Source organism: Varanus komodoensis, unplaced genomic scaffold (assembly GCF_004798865.1).
Source record: "Varanus komodoensis strain SLA01 unplaced genomic scaffold, ASM479886v1 scaffold50, whole genome shotgun sequence".
NCBI lineage: Eukaryota > Metazoa > Chordata > Lepidosauria > Squamata > Varanidae > Varanus > Varanus komodoensis.
The window spans coordinates 2,761,281-2,786,007 of record NW_025336088.1 but is presented as its reverse complement, the minus strand read 5'-3'; the positions used below and the strand labels follow the sequence as shown (position 1 = coordinate 2,786,007).

The window sequence follows — 24,727 nt, the reverse complement described above, 5'->3', positions numbered from 1 at the left end:
GGTTGGCAGTGGATCTGTTAAACTGAGCTAGGCGGGACAAGTGGAGGTTTTTCCCCAGCTTGGACAGTGACTCAGATAGATGAGCTTTCAGTAAGCAACCATAATAATAATAATAAGCCAGAAAGAGTAGACAATATACATGAAAATCGAACCTCATTTTCTGGCAATAGCCACTATTAACAATAAAATGTGAGGCCTTCCCGTCTCACTCTTTCTTGTAGATGTTGCAGTACAACATACCAAGTCAATTACTTACAAGCCTGGTTTTTCTTTGGCTGAAGAGTAGAACATAGCATCCTCACTGAGTCACATGTTGAGATCAGGTATCTCTGAGCCTACATCAGAGGGGCTGATCTGCAATTAGAAAAAGCACACATTTAAAATCTATATGTAGAAGGCTTACGTACTGCAGCATTTCAAAACATGGACTACGAGTTTGAATCACACCCCATTCCCACCACCAATTCAATCAGCTTGGTTCAGATTCCAGCTCTGATTTTAACAAAAGCTAACTTGCTGGCATTTATCACACTTCTAGCCTCAAATCCCAAATTTGTCTCAGAGGTATAGAATTGCCAGGTCATGAGGTGTGGCTTTAGGATTTCAGCATTCTTTTCTAAGTTTCCAAAGGAAAAAAATAAAATCACAGCATAAGCTGCCAAAACTAAGGACCAGACTATTTTTTTCCAGTATGTCTCAAAAGCACTTGCCATTAGCTTCATCCCATGCCCACTGAGTGCACCCAAACCACCCTTAACTTCCACCCTCTAGCTCTAAGGTCTCCGGATCACGAACGTATCTTCTGGTAAACCTGTGCATGGATAACAACACTGGCTTACCTTAGTTACAGAGGGGTTTATAAGGCTTACTGAGAGCACTTGACTGTTTTGAGCACTTAGGTAAATACTGAGGGCTTTATGGAACCATGATGGCAAAGTAGACATTAAAAAGAGAGATAAAAATAATTAACACCACTTTTTATTGCATCAGTTGTAACCTCTCTAGAACCTTGGAAAGTTGTCAGACTTTCAAATCATTATTACATGCGTCTCCTCAAATATCAGTGATGGAAGTCTATTTTCAGAGGATGAACAAAATCCCTGAAAATTCAATACTCACAATAAGAAAACTGACTTAGCTTAAGTTTATCCACACAGGGAAATCCATCATGTGGTGACTGCTGGACCATTGATTTTCATGTATGAATAACAAGTCTAAACAGCACAGATAGAATTTTCATATTGGCCAATGCAGTCAGTGCTCACTCACATTCAGCCATCACTAACTTATGCATGCATGTACGAACCAGTTTAGTGGCCAGAAAAGTTATGGCAGACCTGTTTAACATGCATACTTTACTGTGAGTGCCAAATTATTTTGCATGGTCTGTCTTAGGCACAGTGGCAGAGGATAGGATTGTTAATAGAATTGTATCAGAAAGATAGCAATTATAAATGGAGCAAAAAAAGAATATGCTTTAGGCCCAGCCTGCAAATTTGTACTCTGTTGTGTATCTTTTGTCTTTCCTTTAGGTTCTCTAAGGAAGACATTGCCATTGAACAAATCAGGTGTGGTTTGTGGGACAGCTTACTGTGGGTGAAAGATTTATGCACTTTTCAGAGGCGAGATGGCAGGTGTTGGGGATGCTGTGCTTTTAAAATTCTAGTCTAGACACAGAGTTGGGGAGTATTCAAAATAATACTATCATTATGGAAACTATTAACAAAAATGTAAAATGAGACATAGATATCTTTCCATCCATTTGTGGCTAGTTACCTGAGTGTGGGAGCTGAATGGGAAGGTTGTTTTTAAAAAGGCTTCCACTCTGGATGAAAACATATGGCTTTCCCCATTGCCCTTTGGCTGGTGCTCTAAAAATGTGTAATGCATGTATTGTGTCCCCAGATGTCACTGTAGCATAGTGCAGAATACAAGAGATATCCATTTAGCCCCAAAAGCAGCTCCTACTTCCATCAGTGTCTACAATCATGGAGGTGCAGACCATTCCAGTTCTGTGGGAGGAGAACAGACATATTTTACACACACACAAGTAACCATGCAGAAAAGTCAGAGAAGCAGCATCATGTAGGAACAATCTTCTTGCAGGGATGAAATGCTCCAAATGAAGGAAGAAGAAAATTCTCAGCTATTTGAATTTTGTTTTGAAGAATCAGAAACAGACCCACTTGGAATACATGTGAACTTTTTGTTGTTTAGTGCCAGTTTTTACAAACATGTTTTTTAGCTGAGGTTCCCTATAGGAGCAGTATGACACAATTAAAATCTATATATCCAAGATACATTGAGCCATGAACACCTTTGGAAAAGTAATGCATTACTGCCACATTCTCAATTCTGCATCAAGAAAAAAGATTATGTACCAAAACTTCAGTGAATGAAACATATGCTAATTGTTTACAACATTTTACAAGATTATTTTGTTTCTTAAAATGCTGCTTGCTTTTATGAAACAAAATAATTTTAAAAATCAGAATAAGCTTGTGTTTTAAAAAAGGAGAAATGTAACATTTCGATACAGAGGTCATTCACATATAAACAGCATATGTGCTATGGTGTGTGTGTTTGCATGTGTGAGTGTATGTGTTTGCACACACAGCACACTTTGTACTTCATTTGCATTAAGGAAGTATGCCTGAATATAGAGGCAACAGAATGCTGCACCACAACTGCGGCACCAGCCAACAAAGAACAACTTCCACAAGAGCACAAAATGTGGTCCTGGACACAGAATTCAGCTTCATGAGAAACTCAGGTTTCATTTATGAAATAACATTTTCTAGACCTTCTAGGGAAATATCATATATGCAATTGGTTATATTATTTTTAATTTGTTCAATATTCTTGGATACTCAAATGGAACAATCTGAAATGAATATCATGAGCTAGTTTGCATGATATTAACTGTGGCTAAAGTATTAATCACAATCTCACTAACCTCCTGCAATAAAAAAACAGTTGACTAAGGCTGTAATCCTATACTCACTTACCTGGAAGTAAGCTCTATTTTACTCAGTGGGGCTTACTTCTGAGTAGACATGTATAGGATTGCACTACAAGGCTGTAATTCTATTAAACTCATTTGGGGCTTCTGGGTAGACAGGCATAGGATTACCCTGTAAGCCTTGGACACTGGCAGAGCTAACAGTACATACATATTTAAGATACAGCAAACAATCAACCAGCCTTTCTTTAAATGCAGCATTCTTCCTGAACATAGGAATTCAGACAATAATGCATATACTACTTGTCTGGCATTGTGGATTTTTTAAAAAATTGCCTGACCTTCCTTTTGTAATTTTTAAAATTATACTAAAGTGTGAAAAGGGCAATACTTGGCAACATTTCAGAAGCCCAAAAAGCTGCTGAACAAATGTTCTAATGGTTGCTGACAGGAACCAAGTGCCCTACATATCGCCTTGTCCTTCCCCATGACTAGCATCAGAACTGTACAACTGTAAACATTTATTGCAGGATAAATTATGCCAAAATATGTTCAAGCTGTTTAATTTGTAACAATCTGAATTTACCTTGCTTTGGTGCAGAATTCCTATTTTAGTACACATGCAGTCCTGCTCAAGAGTGACCAGGATGCTGGACAATATATTAACAGCAAGTTCACACACTCCTGCTACAGCACTGTCTGGCTACTCCTCATATTATTTCAACTAGATCAGAGCCTTTGCATCTTGCTCCCTGCCTCAGTTTGTATGTTTTACTCTTGGCTTTACTAGCCATACTTTTGTAGAATTTTGAATGTGTTTCTAGTAATGTAATGGTAGAACAAATGGTGTAGGTAAGTTATGGGTTAAAGAGGCACATAATTAGAGCAATAAAAACAGGATCTCACAAGGGAGAGACATAGGGCTTTCAGAGTTTGTATCTTCAGAGATTTTTTTCCATTGCATACTTTGCAACACAAGAGTACAAATAATAAATAACCTGCTGCATATTCCAGGTAAGTCTGAGGCATGTTACAAGGCACACTTAAAATAATGTGGGGTATTGTCCAGGTGTGTTGGGCTTTGCCCTTATTTTGCATGATCAAATCCAATATTCTACTTAAACTGTGTGTTGAATCACAAAGACTGAAAGTGATGGGCAAGTAAGAGAACACTCATTTGCTGTTACTGAACTCATTCAGAAAACTCCAATAAGCTTCTTTGGCACTTCCCAAAATGCAACTTGAAAGCTTCTGGGATAGGAGAGCAAACATCCCCTTCATTTCTGTACCATGTTTTGCTTCAGACAATGCCTGAAGGCTTCAGATTTATTTTTCTAACTCATGGAGGCTAGAAATGATCCTTTTAAAATAATCTGAAGGTTAGTATCTGTATATTAGCAGAATTTTCCAGCATTTAATGAAGGACTCTGAAAGCAAAGACTTGTAGCAATTTACCCTGCAGTTCGTCATTGCCAAATCAGCAGGTAACTGGTAGTAGAAACTGGGAAAAACAAATTCTATGAGGATTCATCCCTGATGTATGACATCTACCTGTGTTGTCTGTCATAGTAATCTTTTTGTTTGTGAGTCCACTGATTGAGTCCAAGAAAAGAATCATGCAAAATATTCAAATAATTCAAGTCTTATTTGTGCTGCTTAAAATAATATTTTATACATGCAAGTCATCACTTCATGCTTCTGAAGATCTGAAACAAAAAAATTGTGCTACTCAACCTATCTGCCATTTGTCTTTCTTTGGCACAAGATAATTTATGTATTCATTTTTTCATCTGGTTAGACCCAGACTAGGGAAATGGCAGACCTCCAGATGTTACTGGACTACAACTTCTAAAACCTGATAATTGGCCATGCTATATGGGGTTGATGGGAACTGGCAGTCCAATAACATGTGGATTGTAAAGTTTCTAACTCCCTCCAGTAGTTGATTGGATAAAAACACGGTTGTCATCTCTTCTACACTCCTTTGGTTCCTTTCAGGACCCTTCTTGCCTCATTTGACTATCAAGACTCTAACCATGGGCACAGCAGTACCTTAAAAGGTTGTATAGCAGTTGAAAGTGAACTAGTATCTTCTAGTAAAAGAGCAGATGAGATGCAGAAATTGTGGCTCTGGAGTAATGTGTGAAAGGTGAAGTTGTTCAATATTTTTAGTTGCTTAATATTGAGCAGCACCACTCAGAACTACCAACATGGTTCTTAAAAATAAAAAAAATAAAAAGCAACCATGTATGAAAACTGGTAATGCAGCTACAGGGAATGCTGAAGCCAAGGTAAGGGTTAGGAACAGTCTCCCTCTACCCTTGATTCCTTTTTTTCAAGAGGTTATCTTTTTTTGGTTAAATTCTAGTAAGTGTAATATATTTTCCATAAACCTGGTTTGCACAAGAGTGCATATAGGTGGGAAAAAGTTGGAAAGATGCCACAACAGAGATGAAGGAAATAGACCTTCATGCTTCAGTGCATCCTCCTAAAGCAAGTTCCCCAAAAGAAAGCCCTCCCTTGGAGGAAAAATATTCTATAGGGACTAGTGACAGTAGAAAAAACTGTGGAAGAGGAGGAGATTTTAGTCAGAATCTGCAAGACCCTGCATAAAGAGGGGTGGTCAGATTTCTTCAGGTGAGCAGGTTTATGACAGCAGCAGAGAGAAAATTAATGGCCACATGGCTGAATGAGAATAATTCTGTTTCTTTAGAGAAAGGGAGATGGAGAGGGTGGAGGAAAGTAAGTATGTTCAAGCACAACACCATGATAGCTTAAAAATGCCAAGAACCAAGATGCTGAGAAGACTGCAGAATGAAGAAGGGGCAGGGGGAGGAGAAGAAATGTTTAAGTAAATGCCTAGAAAAATCTCTCCTTTTATTTACCATACTCTGCATGTACAGTATTTTTTGCATATTATGCATGAACTGATGAATCAATTTAGAAAACAACACACAAAATTTACACTTGGAATTTTGCAAACTTGCTACACTTTGCAGAATAGAAGTGGCTTGTTTTTTTAATAGAAGTTGTGTATACCTTTTAAAAATACAAGGTGGTACATGTTATATCTAATAGTACCCCCACCTCCACACAACTCCTCCTTCAACTGCTTCCTGCTAATGTGTTTAAGCCTTGAACTTTTAAGGCATAGCCCATTTTCTGCCTTCAGCAACAGCGTGCTGCCAGCTAGGTTGCTTTTCTTCTGTATAAATATGAAAGCAGTAAGAATAACAAGAAATGTTTAATGACCTCAAGCCAGAACTAGAACTTCCTCTGCCCCCTAATTTCTGATATGTTACTCCCTTTAAACACAGCAACTTTAAAAGAAGCAAGTGGTAATGATGTTTTACTGAGAAATTATAGTCACCCTTCTGAGTTTCTGTATTCTGTCATCTCTGTTCAAATTACAGCCTCCAGCAGGCTTACTCTTAGTAAAAAATCTACTTTTTACAAAAATAAAATTATATAAATTAATCAGTGTGGGTGAGCTGCTAATACAATTCAAAAATAAGTGAAAAGGTCCTCATTGCAGAATCAGCAAGGAATGCTGAAAAAGTATCTTTAACACTGAAAGTAGTGAAATCACACAACAGACAGTATCACTTGTTAACCTTTGGAAATGTTAAACAATCTAACTTATTTGGGTTTCCCCAGCGTCAATCATAAACACCCTCTACCCCCAAGAATTTAAGGATTACAAAGTTTTTGGTTTTTATTTTATTTTCGCCATTAACTTTGGCCTCAAGAACTTCAACAAAAAAGAGACACTCGCCATTCTTGAGAGAGAAAATAAAAAAAACTAAACCCATCCAAAAGCCAACAGACTGATGGACACTACAGAAACTCAGTTCATCTAAGGTTTTTGGAAGGTGAGTATGACAGCGCATGGCCTTTCACAGTAAAACAGGACAGTTGGCCCATGGAAGAATGTAGTATCCTATCTTTCCATGTGAAGAAAATAGTGGCTATGGAGGGGAAGGGGGAAAATACTCCAAATCTTATTTAACACAAACCAAGTTCTCTTAATTCAGTATAAAAGGCATGTAGGCACCATCTGACAAATCTTGAAATTCAAGGAGGCAAAGAAAAACAAAACATTAATGCTTTCGCAATACTGAGGTTGGATCTACACATGCAGCAGAATGAGATGGTAGAGTAGCTTCTCTGCTCCAGACTGCAGGTAACTCAGCTGCCCATTTTGATTGCTACCTCTTTATAAAGAGGGGTAAAAGCTTGCCTCCAAGGAGAAAACTAGCACACTGGGGAGAGTGTTGGCCTTGAATCTCTCTCCGGACATACTGTATTTTCTACTTGCAGGATATGTGTGCGCACACATTCCAAATGAGTGATCTCCTCATTTGCCCTCTGAAGTATTATACCTCCTCATTTTCCTGCATGTACAGACCAGGGCACTGATTCACTTCTTCCAGATCTTCCGTGGGCTCACTCTCAGAAATAATGGCTCAAGGCTTGCAAACACATTCAATTTATATTTCCAATTTATTATGTTTAAAGATTCTTTCCTTCTCCCCCTCCCCTCCATGTCTGTGTAGGAAAACTTGCCATATCAAACCCAAATCAGCATATCTTTGGGTATGGATAGCTGTCAAGAGAAGGCTAAGGGTCTTCATTCTAGAGCCACTGCGGGGGGAGGGAGACAGCAGCAGTCTGGTGAGCAGAAAGAGGGAAAACAGCAACAATAAACCATTTTTGTGATGGTTGGACATGGGCAGTGGTTTGCCCTGAAAACTGGCTGCTCTAAGGTCAAGAAGGAAACAGGAAGGCAAAAACCACCACAAAGTACCAATTCCCCTCTCTCCAGTCATTTTAGTAGGGTACCCCTCTTCCTCTTCCTCCTCTTGGAGGTACTCTACTCTGCCCACGAAAGGCTTTTCCATAAGCAGTGGATTGGCCCGTGTTTCCCCACGTGTGGCTTGTTCCTGTGTCACTAGAACTAGCATTTGCCACTCCCACCTCACTGTAGTTGTGAATTTTGGCCTCTGAGTGTACCAGTGTGTTGTTGCTTCCCTCGGTTTTGATGAAGGATTGCTCAACAGCAGAATGCATCCCCAAGGGGCCTCGGGTGAAACGGAGGTCCTGGTCCCCTGGGAATTGAACTGATCCTGCGCCCTGGAAGTTGCTTGACTCCCCGAGGTGACTTGTTGAGCCCAGAAAGGTCCTACTTTTCCCCAAGGCCTGGGGCGATGTCTCCGTTAAAGTCTGGCTTGAATTCCGTTCATCAACATCAAAGCTGCAGCCTTCAGGTCCCTCGGTGCCATAAGTCCTGGATGAGGTTTGTGACCTGGTGTAATCCAAGGAGGGCCTCACAACTTGGGGTTCATGCTTTGGGTGGCTCAGTGACCCTGCCTCTTGCTGGGATAAAAGGTGGAGGAGGGCGGCTGTCACAGCTGGGTTCAACTCCTGAGCTGTGTTGGAGATGTTCTCCTCAGCCATATTGGGTGGTGGTGGCGGCAGCGGTGGTGGTGGTCCGGGAGGTTCAGGGGGTCTCTTCTCTGGTGGGAGAATGTGAGGACAGGCTGTGGAATGGTTACTTCTTTTAAACACCATTTTAAAAGCACATGTGAACAAACATCAAAACATTTCAAACACGGGCATATGAACAGGGGACATAGAAGAGGTCCCACATTATCTCAGATAGCAGGGCTTGAAGGACCTCTTCCTAAGGTCCAAAGTAATGCTACTAGGTAAGGAATTATAAGTAGGGCTGTGTGTACTCTCAAGCTTTTTAAAAACATAAACAAAAACAAAAAATTCTGCACCAAGGTAGCCTAAATTCTGTGACCTGAAAATGAAAGAGGCTTTTTTTGGTATAATCTATTCTACTTCTGCTAGTCATAGGGAGTTGCAAAAAGATAGCTTGGGTACTGAAGCCCCACCCACTGCAAATACTGCTGAGACGCTCCTTTGGCATGTGAGATTTCACTAGTCATTGCCAATGAACTATCAAGCCTATTTTTGCAAAGGAAAAGTCTAGAAATTTCCTCTTTAAACAAAAGAAAGTAAATATTCTTATATGTGGTATGCTGTACCAGATAGAAATTTCCATCCAGAACATACACAGAGCCCTTCCCATAATCAAAACTCACATACATATCCCTCATTAAGTTCTCTGCCTTTCTGGCAGAATTATAAAAATGAGATATGTGAATGGTTCTGAGGCCAAGCCATTTGTTGCTCACTTCCATTCATGTAAGGTTTTGAGATTATAACCCTTGTTCATCTTAAAGAACTGCTTTTATTCAAAGCCACCATAACAGATGAATAATAGAAAGACAGGAGATTCCCTTCACCTGACTATTAGGGTAGGAACCATACAACTCCACTTGAGTCTGGATTGCGGCAGTTGTGCCTCTTGCACAGGCCTCTACACTTTGGTGGGAGAACTTGTGTTCTCACACAGTGGGGTAGATTCCCTCTAAACCCATGTTCCCCAGGCAGCTCTGCCCATGCATTCTGTCCAACTTAATCATCAGCTCAAAGTAAGTTTTACATTGTATGTGCAAAACATATTTTAAAACATTTAAACAATGAAGGTAAGGTACTACTTTAAAAATGCATGCAGTATGGCAAGCACAGAGGTATGAGAAACAACAGATTAAAACATTCAGAAGAAACAAATGTTACAATCATCCCATGAAAGCTGTATTTCAGAATGGTGGTAGGGAAACCTATTTAAAATGCATTCCCTCTATATATGAATGTTAGCATGGCCAGAACAGCTCTAGCCTAGCTTTCTACGTGCATGAAAGTTTTGACAAGGGAGAGCATTTCAACAGTCAATCCCCAATCCGCATTCTAAGGCAGTACAATCCAAGGAGGACTGCACCATGGGTTTATCTGAATGTTTGAACCAACTCTGTATGATGTTTATTTCTATTGCTACTGTTAGTACAACTTCCTGCCACTACTTCTTATTTAGATAACCATTTTAATTTGCACAGGGCTTCATAATCGCACATCCTGAAAAATACTGCATGAATTATTTATGATTATTATCTTTTAACAAATGAGGTACACAACTTGCTCAAGGACTTACAACAAGCATTCTCAGGAACTCATAGCTTTTGCTATATTTCACACACACTCAGAGAAGACTACCAGGCTTGGTTAAAGAATATTCAAAGTGTTTTTTATTTACCACTCGGAAAGCCCCACATCATTTCCCCCGTTAAGTCCTAGGAGCAAGGGGGTGTGTGCCACAATTATTTACCTGAAGTTTCCTCTTGAGGCAAAGTGGGGGTTTTCCGTGCCCCACGCAGCTCACTGCTCTTCTCACTATTGTTCTCCTCCACATTTGTTGCAGGTTCCTGGGTTTTAATGAGCTGGCTCAGCAAAACGGCCAGTATGTTCTGCATATCTCCCTGAGTGCTGGCTGCTTCTGGCGTGGCTTGCTCCTCAGATGTCTGGGCTGCTGGTGGCGGTGGCGGCTCCTCAACAGCTGTCTCCTCTTTGGGCACATTTTGAAAATCTTGTGGCTGTTGCGTGGTGGTGGTGGTGGTGGTGGTTGTGGTGGCTTCACTGAGTGCATTTATGGATTGGTTGAGAGCCTCCAGTTGTTGCTGCATCTCAGGGTTTGAATGGATGTTGAGCAGCTGGGCCATTTGTGGGACACTGAGGTCTGTCTGGCTCTGCAACAAGTTCAACAGGACAGCCAGCTCACTTTGATTCAGCTGCTGTGTGATGTCACCAAGGCCTGCTGCAAGCAGAAAGAAGACCACCAGGGGAATAGGGAGAGAAAACAGTAACAGGGCCTTAGGAATGAAATAGCAGAAGACAGTCCATTTGCAACTGTACCCACCCATCCCAAAATACTTTCAGATAAAAGTTTCCCTTTTCCACAAAGAGATTATTTCTCAAATCAGCAAATACAATTTTCCTTAGGGACGTGGCAATGTAAGGATAGAAACAGGGTGAGCCTTCTATGTGTATTCAGAATACACACGAGAAAATTACCACAAAAACCTGGCAACTCATTGGATACCCTTCCTTATGGATTTGAATCTACATGGGGAGATGAGAAAGAAAGGTGCAGAGCAGTGGCCTTGCTCCTGTACAGATACAGGAAGAGTGGTTGTCTAGAATCAACCCAGTTTTGAGTGCCTACAAGATGAGCCTATTTCCGGCTTCCACCTGTTACTTTAGTAGGCTGAGTTCCTCAGACCATTTGCTACTTCTGCCTTGTCACCTTGATGGATGACACACGAATGTTATGAACTGTCCAGACAGCCTTTTTGGCTGACGGATGGTGTAGAAATAAATAAATACACCAGGAGACAGTTAGTGGAATTGTGACCGTGTTGAGTCTCCTGAACCTCTTCAGTGGTTTGCAAAACCATATGTAGAACAGCTTTTTGGAAAAACTATATGTTGGGGATCTATGCTCCACTCTAACAAGTTCCCAGGACAGCTTACAAAAGTGCCAGTTAAAACAAAAATTCTGTTTTGATTATTCCACTCCTACTTGGACAGCTGAGTCCAGAATTAGTGGGTGGTTGTCATATTGTGTGAACCTGGACTGATGGTCTGCAAAGAGGGCTTGGATGAAAAAAAGAACTATTCTAATTAAAAAAAACCAAAACCTAATCTAATCTTTAAAAAAAAGAACCCCCTTGAGGATCTCACTGTAAAGAAGGTGACCTACTGGTCATCCCCATTTTGCAAATAAAGCTCACACCAGGCTTTAGTTTCTTCTGACAGCTGTCAAGAAGAACCAAAGTCATACAAAAGCTCTTGACATCCTATCTAGATGCATATCCATAGGAGCACCTGGTGCACTTTGACAGCATGTATCCCCTACCGCATTGCCCAGGCAAGAAATGCCATCTGGGGCCAGCAGAAGTACAAACATGTACAAGAAAATTAATTGTGCACATTTGAGGTGCATCTTTTTCAAAGGAGTGAAAAGCCAGTGGTAGCCCCTTCAATGAGCCACTTGTGCACTTTCAAAGGACTGTCACTAGCTGTCAAATTAGCGATCACAAAAGGCAATCTTTGAAAAAAGAAAAGGGTTGAAAAAAGCTGCAGAAAGTACAGAAAAGTCTGCAATCATGCTTGGGAGGACAGACAAGATGGGTCCTTGACTCTGGGTCCCCTAGGGTACCCACAGGAAGACCAAAAGGGAAGGAGTGGGGAGACTGCCCTTGGAAGGCTGATCAACTGTCAGATACATCATGGGCTGTTTCACAAACAGCTCATCCTGTATAGGTTATTGGCAAGATGGATTTTTATGATGTACACATTTGCCCACTCTTTGCCATACTGTTTTATTTATTTTGTTGTGAGCCGCCCCGAGGCTTTGTTGCGATGGGGGCCGCATAGAAATGTTTTAAATAAATAAATAAATAAATTTATTCTTTGTTACCATATTTACTGTTTCTTTACCATCATTACCATTCAGAGATTTTAGTAGTTTAGTATACAAGCTGTATAAATAAAGCTGCAATTGGATGATGCCTTTCTTTTCTTGCTATGCTGCACAAACTCTAGGCCATGCTTAGTTCCATTTAGTAAACACACAACTAAACAGATCCCCTGTTAAATACAGAAAGGGGGTTCCACAAGGTTAACAAGCAGTGAGGCTGGGCTATTTCCCTGGTGCCCTCCTGATTTCCACGTAGATATGTGAGAAAGGAAAGCAGTAAGCTTCTATGGAATTGAGCGTGTATGTACATAGGCTTTGCCTACTTAGAAGTTGACACCCAACATGGTGTGGCACCATTTCCTCTGAACTGCATGAAGAGGGAAAAAAATTAAAGTGAAGAGGGAATCTGTAAAGAATGTTGCGGTCCCAGGTAGGACTAACTTTATCACTTCTCAAGATGCCATCAGCTATTTCCTCTGCAGAGGATCAAGTATAGAAGCCTTCCAGAACAACAGATGGGGCAACAGTACAGAAATCAGGCCTGCCTCCCTGAATAAACCTAAAGTGCACTTGATGAGAGTCATGTGCATATGCCTTGCAAGACAGATGAAGGAAACGGCAGATTACCCACAGTACCCAAATGTAATGAGGTCTTGGCAGAGAAGCAATGGTTTGTTTATAGCTGAAGAACTAAGAGTGTTTGAATTCTAAGAGAGAGCTTCAAGCTTTATTCAACAGATTCTTCAATATAAATTTTATTATTTGATGAGGGCTAATACTAAACTAGCAAGGCAAACCTGCTTATTTTTAATAGCTATTTTGTTTCCAGTGTGTCACTGTAATAGGGAATAGAAAGAGAAAATATTAAAAGATGGATTTTCTTTCTAAAGAATGGTAGTCTATAATTTAATAAACAGTCTCCTTGACACAGCTGGCTTTTTGAAATAGAGGTTCTGGTAATATGCAGATATATTTAAATAAATAGATTGAACTGATTGATTAAAAAGATTAGTGATTAACTGGGTACCAGCCCTACTACCACTGCAGGTGACTGTATCCACCTCTAGCCACTGCTTCAACTCCTTGCAATCCTGATCTTGCATCAAGTTTCTGTTTTTCTAATTCCAAGATGCAACAGCTGCACTCCTTTTGCCACTGTTTCTTTCTGGAGAACTTCATTTTAGAGTATTGTATCATCTCTTCTTTACACAGCTTAACTCAGTAGCCCCTACCCAAAAACCAAACAATCAATAAAAATGAACAACCAGCAAAACAGAATCCACGTAATAAGGTTTCAGCTAACTAAAGCTTTAGAGATCATCCCAGATTATACACTGACCAAATGTGTCTCCAGTACCAGTTTGTGTTTTGATTTGGGCAGGCTGTGGCTGTATTGGGCTGCTGTGATTCTTGATGGCATCTGTGCTCGTTATGGAGGCTGTTTCCTTCCGAGAAACCTTTGCCAAGGGAGGCTCTTCCACCACAATTCCACTCTGCCGCTGCCTCCGTCGTTTCTTGCTCCACAGTTCATGGCAATCTTGCCAGTGAGGGAGGCTGGAAAGACAGTAAATGGACATTACTGGGAATGGAGTAATGAAGTCATAGCAGTAGGTCAGAACACAAATTCTTAAATCAGCTGCTAATGGAGATGTTCCTCCCATTCAGTGATCCCCATCCCAGTTGACAAGCACATAGATTCCCTCTCTTTCCTAAGTTTCCAGAAAACTACAGAGAACTGGGAGTGAAGGAGTGTCTTTTAGTATACTGAGTAAAAGCCATTTGAAAGCAATGGTCAACAGAGCTGAAGTAGCTCTCACACTTAATGATGGTTTTTAAAGAAAGGCAGAAGCAGTCTGATCTCTGCTACTTCTACCTTCTCCAAAGCCCAAGAGAAAAGATAAAAAGACCCATTCCATGAGTCCTCTGTGCATATCAGAGGGCTTAAAAGAGGAGCAGGATAAGCAGGCTAATAAGCTAAGACAAAATTTGGGGATGCCTGCAAATAAGATTGATGCAAAGATTAGGCTTACCATGACTTATTAACCACTTTTGTATTGTGTGAACTGGGCCAAAGGCTTATATTACCTTGGGTGCATTGCCGATTACAGGTATGCTAAGGTGTGCAAAGACTGGTGTTCACTGGCTTTCTTTGCACATAAATGGAGCAGGCAGAGACAAGAACCAAGTATCCTTAAAGTACCACATTCCACATCCTAGTGTCCTCATGTGTTTTGGACTATAACTCCTATTAGTCCCAGTTAGGGGCACTGGAAGTTGTGGTCCAACATCTGGAAAGCACCAGGTTGAGGAAGGCTGCCTTAGTATAGCTTGCTTGCATTAAAGCAGGGGTGGGCAGCACAGAGTCTGCGTGAAGAAAAATCTACCTGCAAAATCCAGAAACAGGGATTTTGTGTTATAGTGTCCATAGCAACTCCATAATGCCCAAAGGGTCAAATTAGCTTGTTACACTAGAAAAGGTGGTTTTCCATGCCAGCAGGGGGCAAAAATGTCCCCCAGATCTTATGCAGTTGCCTACCTCTGCATTATAGGTATTGTGGGAAGATGTCAAAAAAAAAAAAAAAAAAAGGAGCATTCATGGGGCTGACCTGCATTAAAGATGCAGTTCTTCACTTCCTCCCTCAAACTGGCTTCCAGTCCTGGGATGGAGTTGCCTTCCCCTGTTATATGTGGCTTATCTAACTTGTTTGATTCTTCTGGAATCATTTGTTAATGTTACCATGTTTCCTCCCTGACTCAAGATATGCAAGTGTCTGTATTAGATAAACCTATGTACCTGGAGCTTTCTTGCTATAAATCCAAGTAACCCTCCATCCTGGCATCTTTAAAAGACTAGACTACATTTTAGTCCCCAAGGCTCCCTTTCTTGAAGAATAGTGGGATACTGACTCTGGAGGGTCCATTTTGCTAACATCAACATCTTTCAGGAAGTCACTCTGCAAGGCTTGCTCTGCTGTGCATCGTTTACTGGGGTCTAGGGTCAGCATGTGGTCCAGCAGGTCAAGAGCAGCAGAAGGAATGCTGGGAAGAAAGAGAGAAAATGAAACATGCACACAGTTCCCATTATGATTATGATAAGAAGCACTGTTACTTTACACAGTACTTTTCCTAAATGCTGAAAGCATTTTGCATAAATTATATCATAATTCTCTTGTACCATACTCTGTATGGTAGGCTAGTATTATTACTTTTCTATTGGGGATGAGACTGAGACAGTGGCTTGTCTAACACAACCCAGTGTGTTCTTATATCTAAGCACAAATGTGAATGGGGGAAACCTGGCTACAATCCTGTGCATGCTTTCTAGAAAATGAATCCCTTTGCTCTGGATTTAACCCTGAACATTTAGGGTTAAAAGGTTCACTAGAGAAGTGAGGGGCCTGTAGAGCTGTTGTCAGTCAGGTTAGACATTTCTAGGCTGAGCAGACCAGTTGTCTAACTCATGCCATCTTCATACATTCATATAATAAGCAATGATCTGAGCTGCACCACTCCTAACTGAAGGCAGGATTAGCCAACCTTGAAACACTGATCTAAACAGTTCCCGGATTAAGCCGTCCATAAATCATCTGCAGAGCAGAATGGCCCTGCCTGTTTCTTTGCTGAGCCAAGCATGTCCTGTCATCCAGAGTTATTTACAAGGGAAAGGAGAACACATGTATACTCATAGTACTTGGACTTTTGAACTTGCTGCCATTCTGGATGATCTGACTTCCATTAACTTTCAGGGGTTGGTATGATCATGACATGCACACTCACACTTTTATCATATTACAAAAGAAGCAAAATTCTTAGCATTTGATATAGGAATTAGGTTTGGGAAAATTGGACAAAACTTGTACTTATTTGAACCCAACACTTTCATTTATTGTAGCCTTTCCTTTCAGTTCAGGACACAGCAGAAGTCAATGAAAATTATGGTAAGTCTAGTAACATTGGCAATGACACAAAAGTCTCTATAACAAAAACATGCAGTATTAACTTTGAATGAATGTTTCTGTTCAGGGCTCCTGCTAACTTCGAACTGGAAATTTGGAGCCCATTCTTCCTAAAACTTCCTGGATATAGACTGGTATCAAGTTTATAGTTTAAGGCTGGCTTCTATCCCCAGACTTGAGAGGACTCATAGAATCAAGGAGTTGGAAGGGGTCATTTAGGCCATCATGTTCAACTCCCTGCCCAGGGCAGGTAACCCTGACAGATTACTGTCTAACCTCTGCTTGAATATTCCAGCAATGAAGAGTCCACAACCTCACAAAGCAGTTCATTCTATTGTCTGACTGCTCTGATCATTAGGAGATTTTGCTTCCTGTTAAGTCATTATTTTGAGTCCTACAGTCTTCAGTGATTGAAAACAGCCTGTAAACCTCTTCTGTGTAATAACACTTGAGGAAGGGGGAGGCCTCTTGTGTGTGGAGACAGCTGTCTTCCTCAAACATTCCTTGGGGCCCTGCAGTCTCTTCTCACTCAAAAAGGTTGGCGTAACGAGATTAAGGATTAGATCCTGTGCTTTGTGATATTTTCAAAATGTAAGGATTGGTAGGCACACCATGCTAAACCTTCATCCAGATAGCTCAAACAAACTTACAAGGAAAACTCCTCCCGCAGGCGTCTTCGGTATTGCTTTTTCGGTTTCATGGTGTTGAAGTAAGGTAATTTGATGACATCTGGCCATACAGCTGGACAGGGGCTTCCACAAAGACGGCTGCAAGAGAAGCAAAAGAAAGAGTGTATGAAGATTATTATTTATTTAAAGTATCTTTATATCACTGTATCTCCTAGGAGTTACTGGCAGTTTACAAAAGTTAAAAACTGCAACATGAAATAAAACTTCTTTTAAAATGATGTAATTTAAACATTTAGTCTTCCAGCCACATGGACTTAGAAGTCACTGACTGGTGTTTGAGCAAAGATAAGCCACTTCCAATTCTCTTCCCAAATAGTAAGGTTGAATGGGTTGTATGCTATCATTTATGTGAAGGTGCCTGAAATCCTGGATTGACCAGGCAGGGCCTCATAGCAAGGAAGGACATATCTATATAAAAATAGGCCAAAACATCAAGTATTTCAAGAGGAAACAGCTTGTATAAATTCCCTCAACTGCTAAACCGGATTAAGTTAACCATACAGAATGGCTGCTTCGTTGACATTTTAAGGACTCCCATGATGACTGCATACTTTTAACCAAGATGCGTTATATAGCAGAGCTAAGAAAAGGATTCATCATCTCATAAAGAAAAAACATTCAGAGTGCATTTAAACATTCTTGAGTGATACTAGATTTACTTTAATGAACTTTAAGACAACCCAAACATTCTTATAAATAACTGCAACAGTGAGGGCATGGGTGAAAAAGAGCAGAATTAAAATCCATTTCAGTTGACAGAAGTGAACTTTCCATTAGGTATCTTTGCACTGCAACAGAAAGAAGGCTGTTACGCCTTTCATTGCTAGGAGGGAGGTCGTCTTACCTCTTGGCATTCAGAGCAGGGAGGATTCCCACCCATCTGTACAAAATGGAAGTGATATACTTTCCCTTGCAGTAAATTGCAAACACAGTGCACATTGCAAGCAAACAGTGATGAACTTCTGCTCTTGATTTCTCTGAGAGTTAAAATTAGCTAACAGAAGACACCAAGAGATGAAGAATCCAAAAGGGCTAAAGCAAATGGGCTCTCAAGCCACAGCAGAACTTCCACCAACCCACACAGGCCTCATGAAGTTCCAGGGAAGAAGAGCCTTCCATTAGCGAAGCCAGAAGGACTTTCTTCCCGGCAGCAGATTCCTTGTGTTGCATCTGCACAAACTTCTATGCTAACTCTAGAGACTGAACAACAGCTGTTTCAAACTCCTGCCTCTTTCCCAGATTGTTTGGTTTTAACAGGGAATATGAGTTGCCATGTTCTAGTCCTATGGTATCAGTGTTGGATTGTTACCCCAATCGATAGCTCCTTTTTGCACCTAGGAATGGGTTATGTAGAAAGGATTCTGTGCACATGGGTTTTGAAGAGAAAGCTGATAGATTATAGGGAAGCCAGGTTCACAAACTCTCTATTTTCCAAGTCACTACAAGTGGTTTAAAAACTGGGGGCCCAAGTTCAAAAAGTATGCTAAATGTTGAGCTAGGGATCTGTGGGACCTAAATTACTCTGATGGCATTTCCCACAGCAATTACCATCTTTAATCTAGAGGCAATTTAAATGAGCAACCAGGGAGGATTTTTCTTCTGTTTTTGACAACTGGTTTGAAAGGATCACCTCTGTTTATATTTTCATGTTTCTTTTATGAGACATTTACAACAACCATCCATATTGTTGTAAACCATCCTGAGACATCTGTGATGGGACGGTATTAAAAAGCTTTAAATAAATAAATAAAATGAGTAACCAGCAGCTATTTTCTGTTCTTACGAAGATCTGATATGCAGACACAGAACTACCTGAAGTCTTAGTCACAAAAAAGTTGCACACCAACTTTTAGGGCAATTCCATCCCCTCAAAACAAGTTCTGGCATTGCCAAGTAACACTCAAACAGCTTTCTGCACATTGTCTCCATAACACTTAGAATACTTACCTTATTAATTCAAGCTGGGACAACTCAAGATTGGCTTGAAATATAGGCTTCTTTGTAAATAATTCCCCAAGGATGCAGCTAGGAAGGAAAGTGGGGAAAAACACATTTAAACAAGTCATAGAAATTGGAGTATTTGAGCAGTGGGGGAGCAGGGGGGACTCTCTTTGGTTGCTTGGGAGGCTCATTAAAGATACAGAAAACTATGCCCTGGGAGATGGCCAGCCAGAGTTGCATGCAAAAATTCTACAATTCCATCCTTTTCCAAGGGAGATTGACTTGTGGAATAGCTAAGTCTGTTACAATTCACCACTCCCAAAGGAAGAGACTATTATAAATATATTCAGAAAGCCTAATAGCCTGTGAAGAGAAGTAGCCAGGAAGTTCATTCCTACTAAAGAAGTATGGTGCATTTTCCACCTCTGAGCAGGACAGAAAATAAAGATCATACAGCTGTATAGCTGAATTCCTCAGTGCTCCAGCAGAGGGAAACAGTGAACAGAATATGTCTGTGACAAGGGATCAGGCTCTCAAATTTTAAAAGGGACAATAAAATAGGATACATCAAATAGCAAAAAAACCCAACACTCCACTTGGAGTTTTATACATACAGAGACTTGCACAAATTAGTGGCCACACTTGCAGTGCAAGTTGGCTTACAGTATGGTCATCTAATCTTCACCAAATGCATGAGCCAACTCAGCAATCATAATATGGCCAAATATTTAAAAAATGGTTTTAGTTGATAGTGCACACAACCCCCACAAAGGCATGAGCTACTTCAAAAGCACAGCATCTGGGAAGCATTTAGTCATGATGCTAGCAGCCACAGTCTCATATCAGAAGACAGAAAGAATAGAAGGTACTGGCTCACCCACAGCTCCAGACATCTATCGCTGGTGTGTAACGCTCTTCACCTAGCAGCAATTCAGGTGGTCGATACCATAATGTAATGACTTTATTAGTATATGGACGGCTAATTAAGGGAAAAAAAACAATGTAAGTAGCACCTTAGGTTTCAGACATTTCTGAGAAGAATAAGAACACACATACAGAAATCACAATGGTGAAATGAAATGAATTTTGATGCAAGGATAAAGCACCAAACCCTGCCATCTTGGATTTAAGTAGGCTCCCTTAATTTAGGCATACAAGCAGTCCCCGAGCGGTGAACATCCAAATTATGAACAACCCATACTTACTAATTAACTGTCGTAAAACCTATTAAATTTTTAAAAAATAATGCTGGAAATCATCATCAGCACAGAGAGGGGGGGGGGAGTGAAAGGAAGCAAGGGAAGGCCTCCAAAGCATCACCACAGGGAGAAATAGTAAGAGGGTAGAGAAGGAGGCCTTCAAAGCAGGTCTTTCTGCCCCACACATCCAGAGATGGAAATCTCTCTGGCATTTCCTTGCTGCAAAGAGAAGGCACTTGTGAGTTTGGGTGGAGAGGGCTAGCGATAGTTGTGTTTTTTCCATTTTCACAGGAGTCCTGTGCCCCTAGCTCCCACAAATGTGGTGGGCCAACTAAACATGATCCAACTTATATACAAATTCAACTTAAGGTGGATTTGTTTTCTCAGAAATGTAATCTGTTTCTAACCTGGGGACTGCCTATAAGAACTGAACTTTACAAGAGCCATTTTCCCATGGTGGCAGTGTCTGCCTTAGAGAAAAAGAGAGTAGTAGTTTTGGATTGGATACCTTAAATCTCTCCCCTATAATAAAACATGCTCTATCTATAAAATGGAAAGTCTTAACATTTTATTCAAAACTGTGTCACAGTTGCTTTCACAAACAATGCTGAGAATACCATTTGGTCTCTGATACTGCTTAAAAAACACTTTATGTGGATACTGGAGTATGTAACGTTTAAAGAATACTATGAGTTATATGCAACACAGTGAATTATGGGAAACTTAGGCCCTTACATGGAGATTCCAGTAGTCTTCTAGGGTTAACCTCATATGATTCCAGTCAGTCATTTATTTCAAAATATATTGTAGATTAACATATTCTTGAATCTGTCCACTATATGACCTTCAAAAATCACACCCTGATGGACAATATCACTATTTTAAAAACCAGAGTTGCCCAAGTCTTCCTTTCCAGGGGTAGGGGTAATGATCACATTCATAAGAAGAATGAGGACTCTTAGCTATTCTTTGAGTAACATCCTGCTTTGTGACATTTAAGAATATTAAAAACATGATCGCTACTGGAACAACATTCAATAATATTGTGAAAACCACTGTTAGAAGCATTTTAATATAATTTCAATAGAATCAGCATTTTTACCAAATCAAATCATTCTGAAACAACCCTGATACCTGAAATATCACTAATATCCGCCCTGTTGATAAAGCTATCTAATGTAGACTGAAGAGTGAGCTGCTATGCAGGGGATAGATGACACACAGATCTCAGAACACTTTAGGTGGGTAAGAACACTTGCGTATTGGAAGTCAGCCTCATAAATGCCTCTGACTGGGTTCACACAACATGACAACCCATTGTGGGTAACTAGTCATGGTAACTGCCATGCTGCACCAACCTGCAATACTTTCCATAGCATGGCTTGTTTTTCCCTAACATGACTTGTTTCAGGGATTGCTGAACACAAACCAGATTGCAATGACATTTTAACCTGGATAATCAATCCTATCATGGATTATGAGAAGCAGTGACCAAGTACCACCAAATACAATTCCTTTACCAAGTGCCCATGGCATTTTGGAGTGACTATCAATGACTCATTCTTCCTCATTCCACTGGCAACTCATTTTTCATTCACTGCAGCTTTCCTTGCTCTTTTTTTTCTTACAGAGTCCTTTAGCTGGTATCTGAAGAGACAGCCCCTTCATAGTGTTCAAATAGCATACTGGGGTGTCTGTCACTGGTATGTCAACTTTATTTTTACATGAGAAATGTGTGCAAATGTTTTTAGTAATTTTTTGGACAATGATATGGAGTTGCATAAGAGCATGACTCCAAATACCTGAAATGTGAAGCCTCACCTGACCAATGCTCTGGTGAGTGTCTGCTGTCAAAGCAGGCATCATCTAGGGATATTGACAAAGCAGGTCTTCAAATAAACTATTTTGCTTTCAATGATAAGCTGTGAAATGGCAAATTGCCAGGGAAAAGCAAAGCTCCAAGAAGGTCTCTGAGTCACAGTTCTTTATGCCCTTTCCACCTTCCAGGTGCTAAGGAAAGTGGAAAAGTGACGCTCGTGTCATTTACAGGAGCAGTTACTTCTGACAGCTGCCAAACATAAGGAGTTATTTTAAAACAGGGTATTTGGCAAGACTAAATAACAGGAGGTTTTGACAAAGATATGTGCAACCATGAAATGTGTACATATCTATCATATACAGGAATCAAAATTTTAATACCTAAGATCAACTCTTTTTAGCAAGGTTATTTTGTTATACATGTGGTGTTTCTGTAATGCCCCAAACCTTAGAGTGATTTTATTCTAAAATGCCTAAGAGGCTGCCCTGTTCTTTTCATTTCTAATATTATAAAGATGTTCCCTTGCATCTTTGAAGAGCTAAGAGACTGTATATAAACTACAATTTGCTAATCAGGCCACCAGCCCCAGGAATCTTTGAAATAAATGTTTTTCAGAGTTCTCTGGAGGTTGCACTTAAAATGTAATATATAGGCACAGCTGAAATAGCACATACAAGATACTTCAAAATGCTTTGTTGATAAATGAAAACTAATGCATTGTATTCTACAGCCCCTCAAGAAGGCTCAAAATATATGCTACAGGGATGAAACATGTGGAATAGAATTTTATATTTTTACTTCCTGGCACTTTGTTCTGCCCCTCTGCAGTTTAGCTAAATCCACATCTAACCTCTTCTCACCAAACATCTTACCTTTCTTCTGAACTGTAGAGTCGAGCAAGCCCAAAGTCTGCCAACTTGATCTGCCCACTGCAAAAAAGTGACAGTGAATTCTTATTAAGAAAGGTTTTCACAAAAGCACAAATATGCAACAATAAATGAACACAAGTTATTGCAATTAACAAAGGTAGCAAACAGTCACACTTACAATTTAAACTCTTGCAGGTATAGGCTCTAATACTTAAAAAACAAAATTTAAATCAGAAATGTTTTTCCCAGTATTTCAAGTACAGATCTTAAGATATGAAATAGTTTCTTCCACACTAGAAAACAGTGAAAACCCATTGCAGAGAGGGTCCAGCTCTCTCAAGTTAGTCTCCCCAGATGGACTGAGGGCAGAGGTGGGCAAATGACTTTGCAGTTTCAAGGTTACAATGTGAAGATACTCAGGGTATGAAAACCAGAAGGAGAACCAGTGAGAAAAGGAAGAAGATATTTCAGAGCATGGAGAGACAAGATTGAGGGGAGTGCCTTGATCTTGGAAGGAGACAACATGAAAATCGAATGACCCACAATTAAGACATGTGCAACATTCCCACCCTCTTACTCTTAGGTAGCAGAAGCCATCCTGAGGGCGAGTAAAAACTTTTCTGAAAGGGGAGAAAGAAGGGGATGCTTCAGTTTGGATTCAATCCTTCACAACTTCACCATCCCTCTATCTCAAAGGGATCATTACCTTGATTTAATGCTGTTTGTAACTTGTAAAGTTCAGGGATTCTACAATTTAGCCCAAATATGGAGAAGGAAAAGGGGCAGGGGAAGAGATGTACTAACAACACGCACCATGGCTTGTCACCCATGATGAATTGTTATGCTGTGCCCACCCAGTCAATGAAACAGAGCAGTGTCATACTCCCTTGCCCCATTCCACCACCATGTCTTTTTCCCACTATCCTTGTTTTCTTTGTTTGTTTTTGCTGTAAGGGGGAAACACAACACTACAGCAGCTGAAAGAGTAGAACATGTAAAGGAACCTAAGGAAGAATGATGTGGAGATGTAGCTGCTGCATCTGGTCCCAATCCTAAGAACTTTTACAAGACACGGGAACAAGCTTTCATTTATGAGACATGTTCATTTATTTTGTTCTGTTTATACCCTGCCCTTCATGCAGAAACCTCCCAGGACACTTAATCATATTAAAACAATAAAATACAACAAACAAACTTAAAAGCAATACAATGAACAGCAATAATAATTGGCTGCACTGGCAAATAATCACACACAAATATCTCGGTAGAAAGATGAGCCTTAGCCTAGCACTGGAATGTTCATAAGAACAAGTTTTAAATGTGGCATAGAGGAGGAGACAAGTTGGCCTCGTTTCCACATGTCCACAGGGAGAAGGGGGGTGGGAGGGGGCAAGCAACCTACAGCGAGACTGATCTTTTGCTTATTCACACAACAACCTACCCACTTTGGTTTGCTAGGCTGTGTTGTCAATGTCATGTGAATCTGCCTACCTGTAATTGCTGTTGCACACATGCTATCATTTCATCAAAAGATGAACACACATGTCAAATAACCTTATCAGAGACTAAAATTACTAGTTTGCACAGACTTTAACAGGGAAATCTTAAATGCTACTCCATCAGCAAAATAAAGCTAGAGAAACAATGTACTTACCAGAGTACTTTGTTTACTACTGCTGCCACTGATCTTATTTTGCTTCTTCTCTAGCTTTATTTTGTAATGAGCCTGCATTGTGTATTTAATACCAGGCTCTATTTATGGGGGCCAAATTGTAGACTGTCCTTGCAGAAAAGCCCAGCAGTCAATTATCTAAGAGAATTTGTACTCATTCATTTCAGTGCTATTTGTAACAAAAAAGTTGAGATAGGTCAATTAAAGAACAGAAAAAAGGGAAAGGGAAGGGAGG

The 24,727-nt window shown here is 40.3% G+C and overlaps 1 protein-coding gene across 12 annotated transcripts in view; it reads right to left on the bottom strand.

Annotated features, from left to right (window-relative positions):
* CDK12 (cyclin dependent kinase 12) overlaps positions 1-24,727 on the bottom strand; it is an 86,635-nt gene that overhangs the window by 41,932 nt on the left and 19,976 nt on the right. For 4 of the 12 annotated variants that reach the window (XM_044446941.1, XM_044446942.1, XM_044446943.1 and 1 more), the window contains exons 7-16: positions 22,824-22,880; positions 19,811-19,912; positions 18,940-19,017; positions 16,954-17,070; positions 15,255-15,386; positions 13,687-13,901; positions 10,197-10,682; positions 7,976-8,502; positions 1,777-2,012; positions 257-354 (exon numbers count right to left, since the gene is read on the bottom strand). In XM_044446941.1, coding sequence (XP_044302876.1) covers positions 1,974-2,012; positions 7,976-8,502; positions 10,197-10,682; positions 13,687-13,901; positions 15,255-15,386; positions 16,954-17,070; positions 18,940-19,017; positions 19,811-19,912; positions 22,824-22,880 — 1,753 coding nt within the window. In that variant the 3' untranslated portion in view covers positions 257-354; positions 1,777-1,973. Of the gene's footprint in view, positions 1-256; positions 355-1,776; positions 2,013-4,588; positions 8,503-10,093; positions 10,683-13,686; positions 13,902-15,254; positions 15,387-16,953; positions 17,071-18,939; positions 19,018-19,810; positions 19,913-22,823; positions 22,881-24,727 lie in introns of those variants that run through there. The other 8 variants (XM_044446945.1, XM_044446935.1, XM_044446940.1 and 5 more) reach the window with 8 other exon arrangements.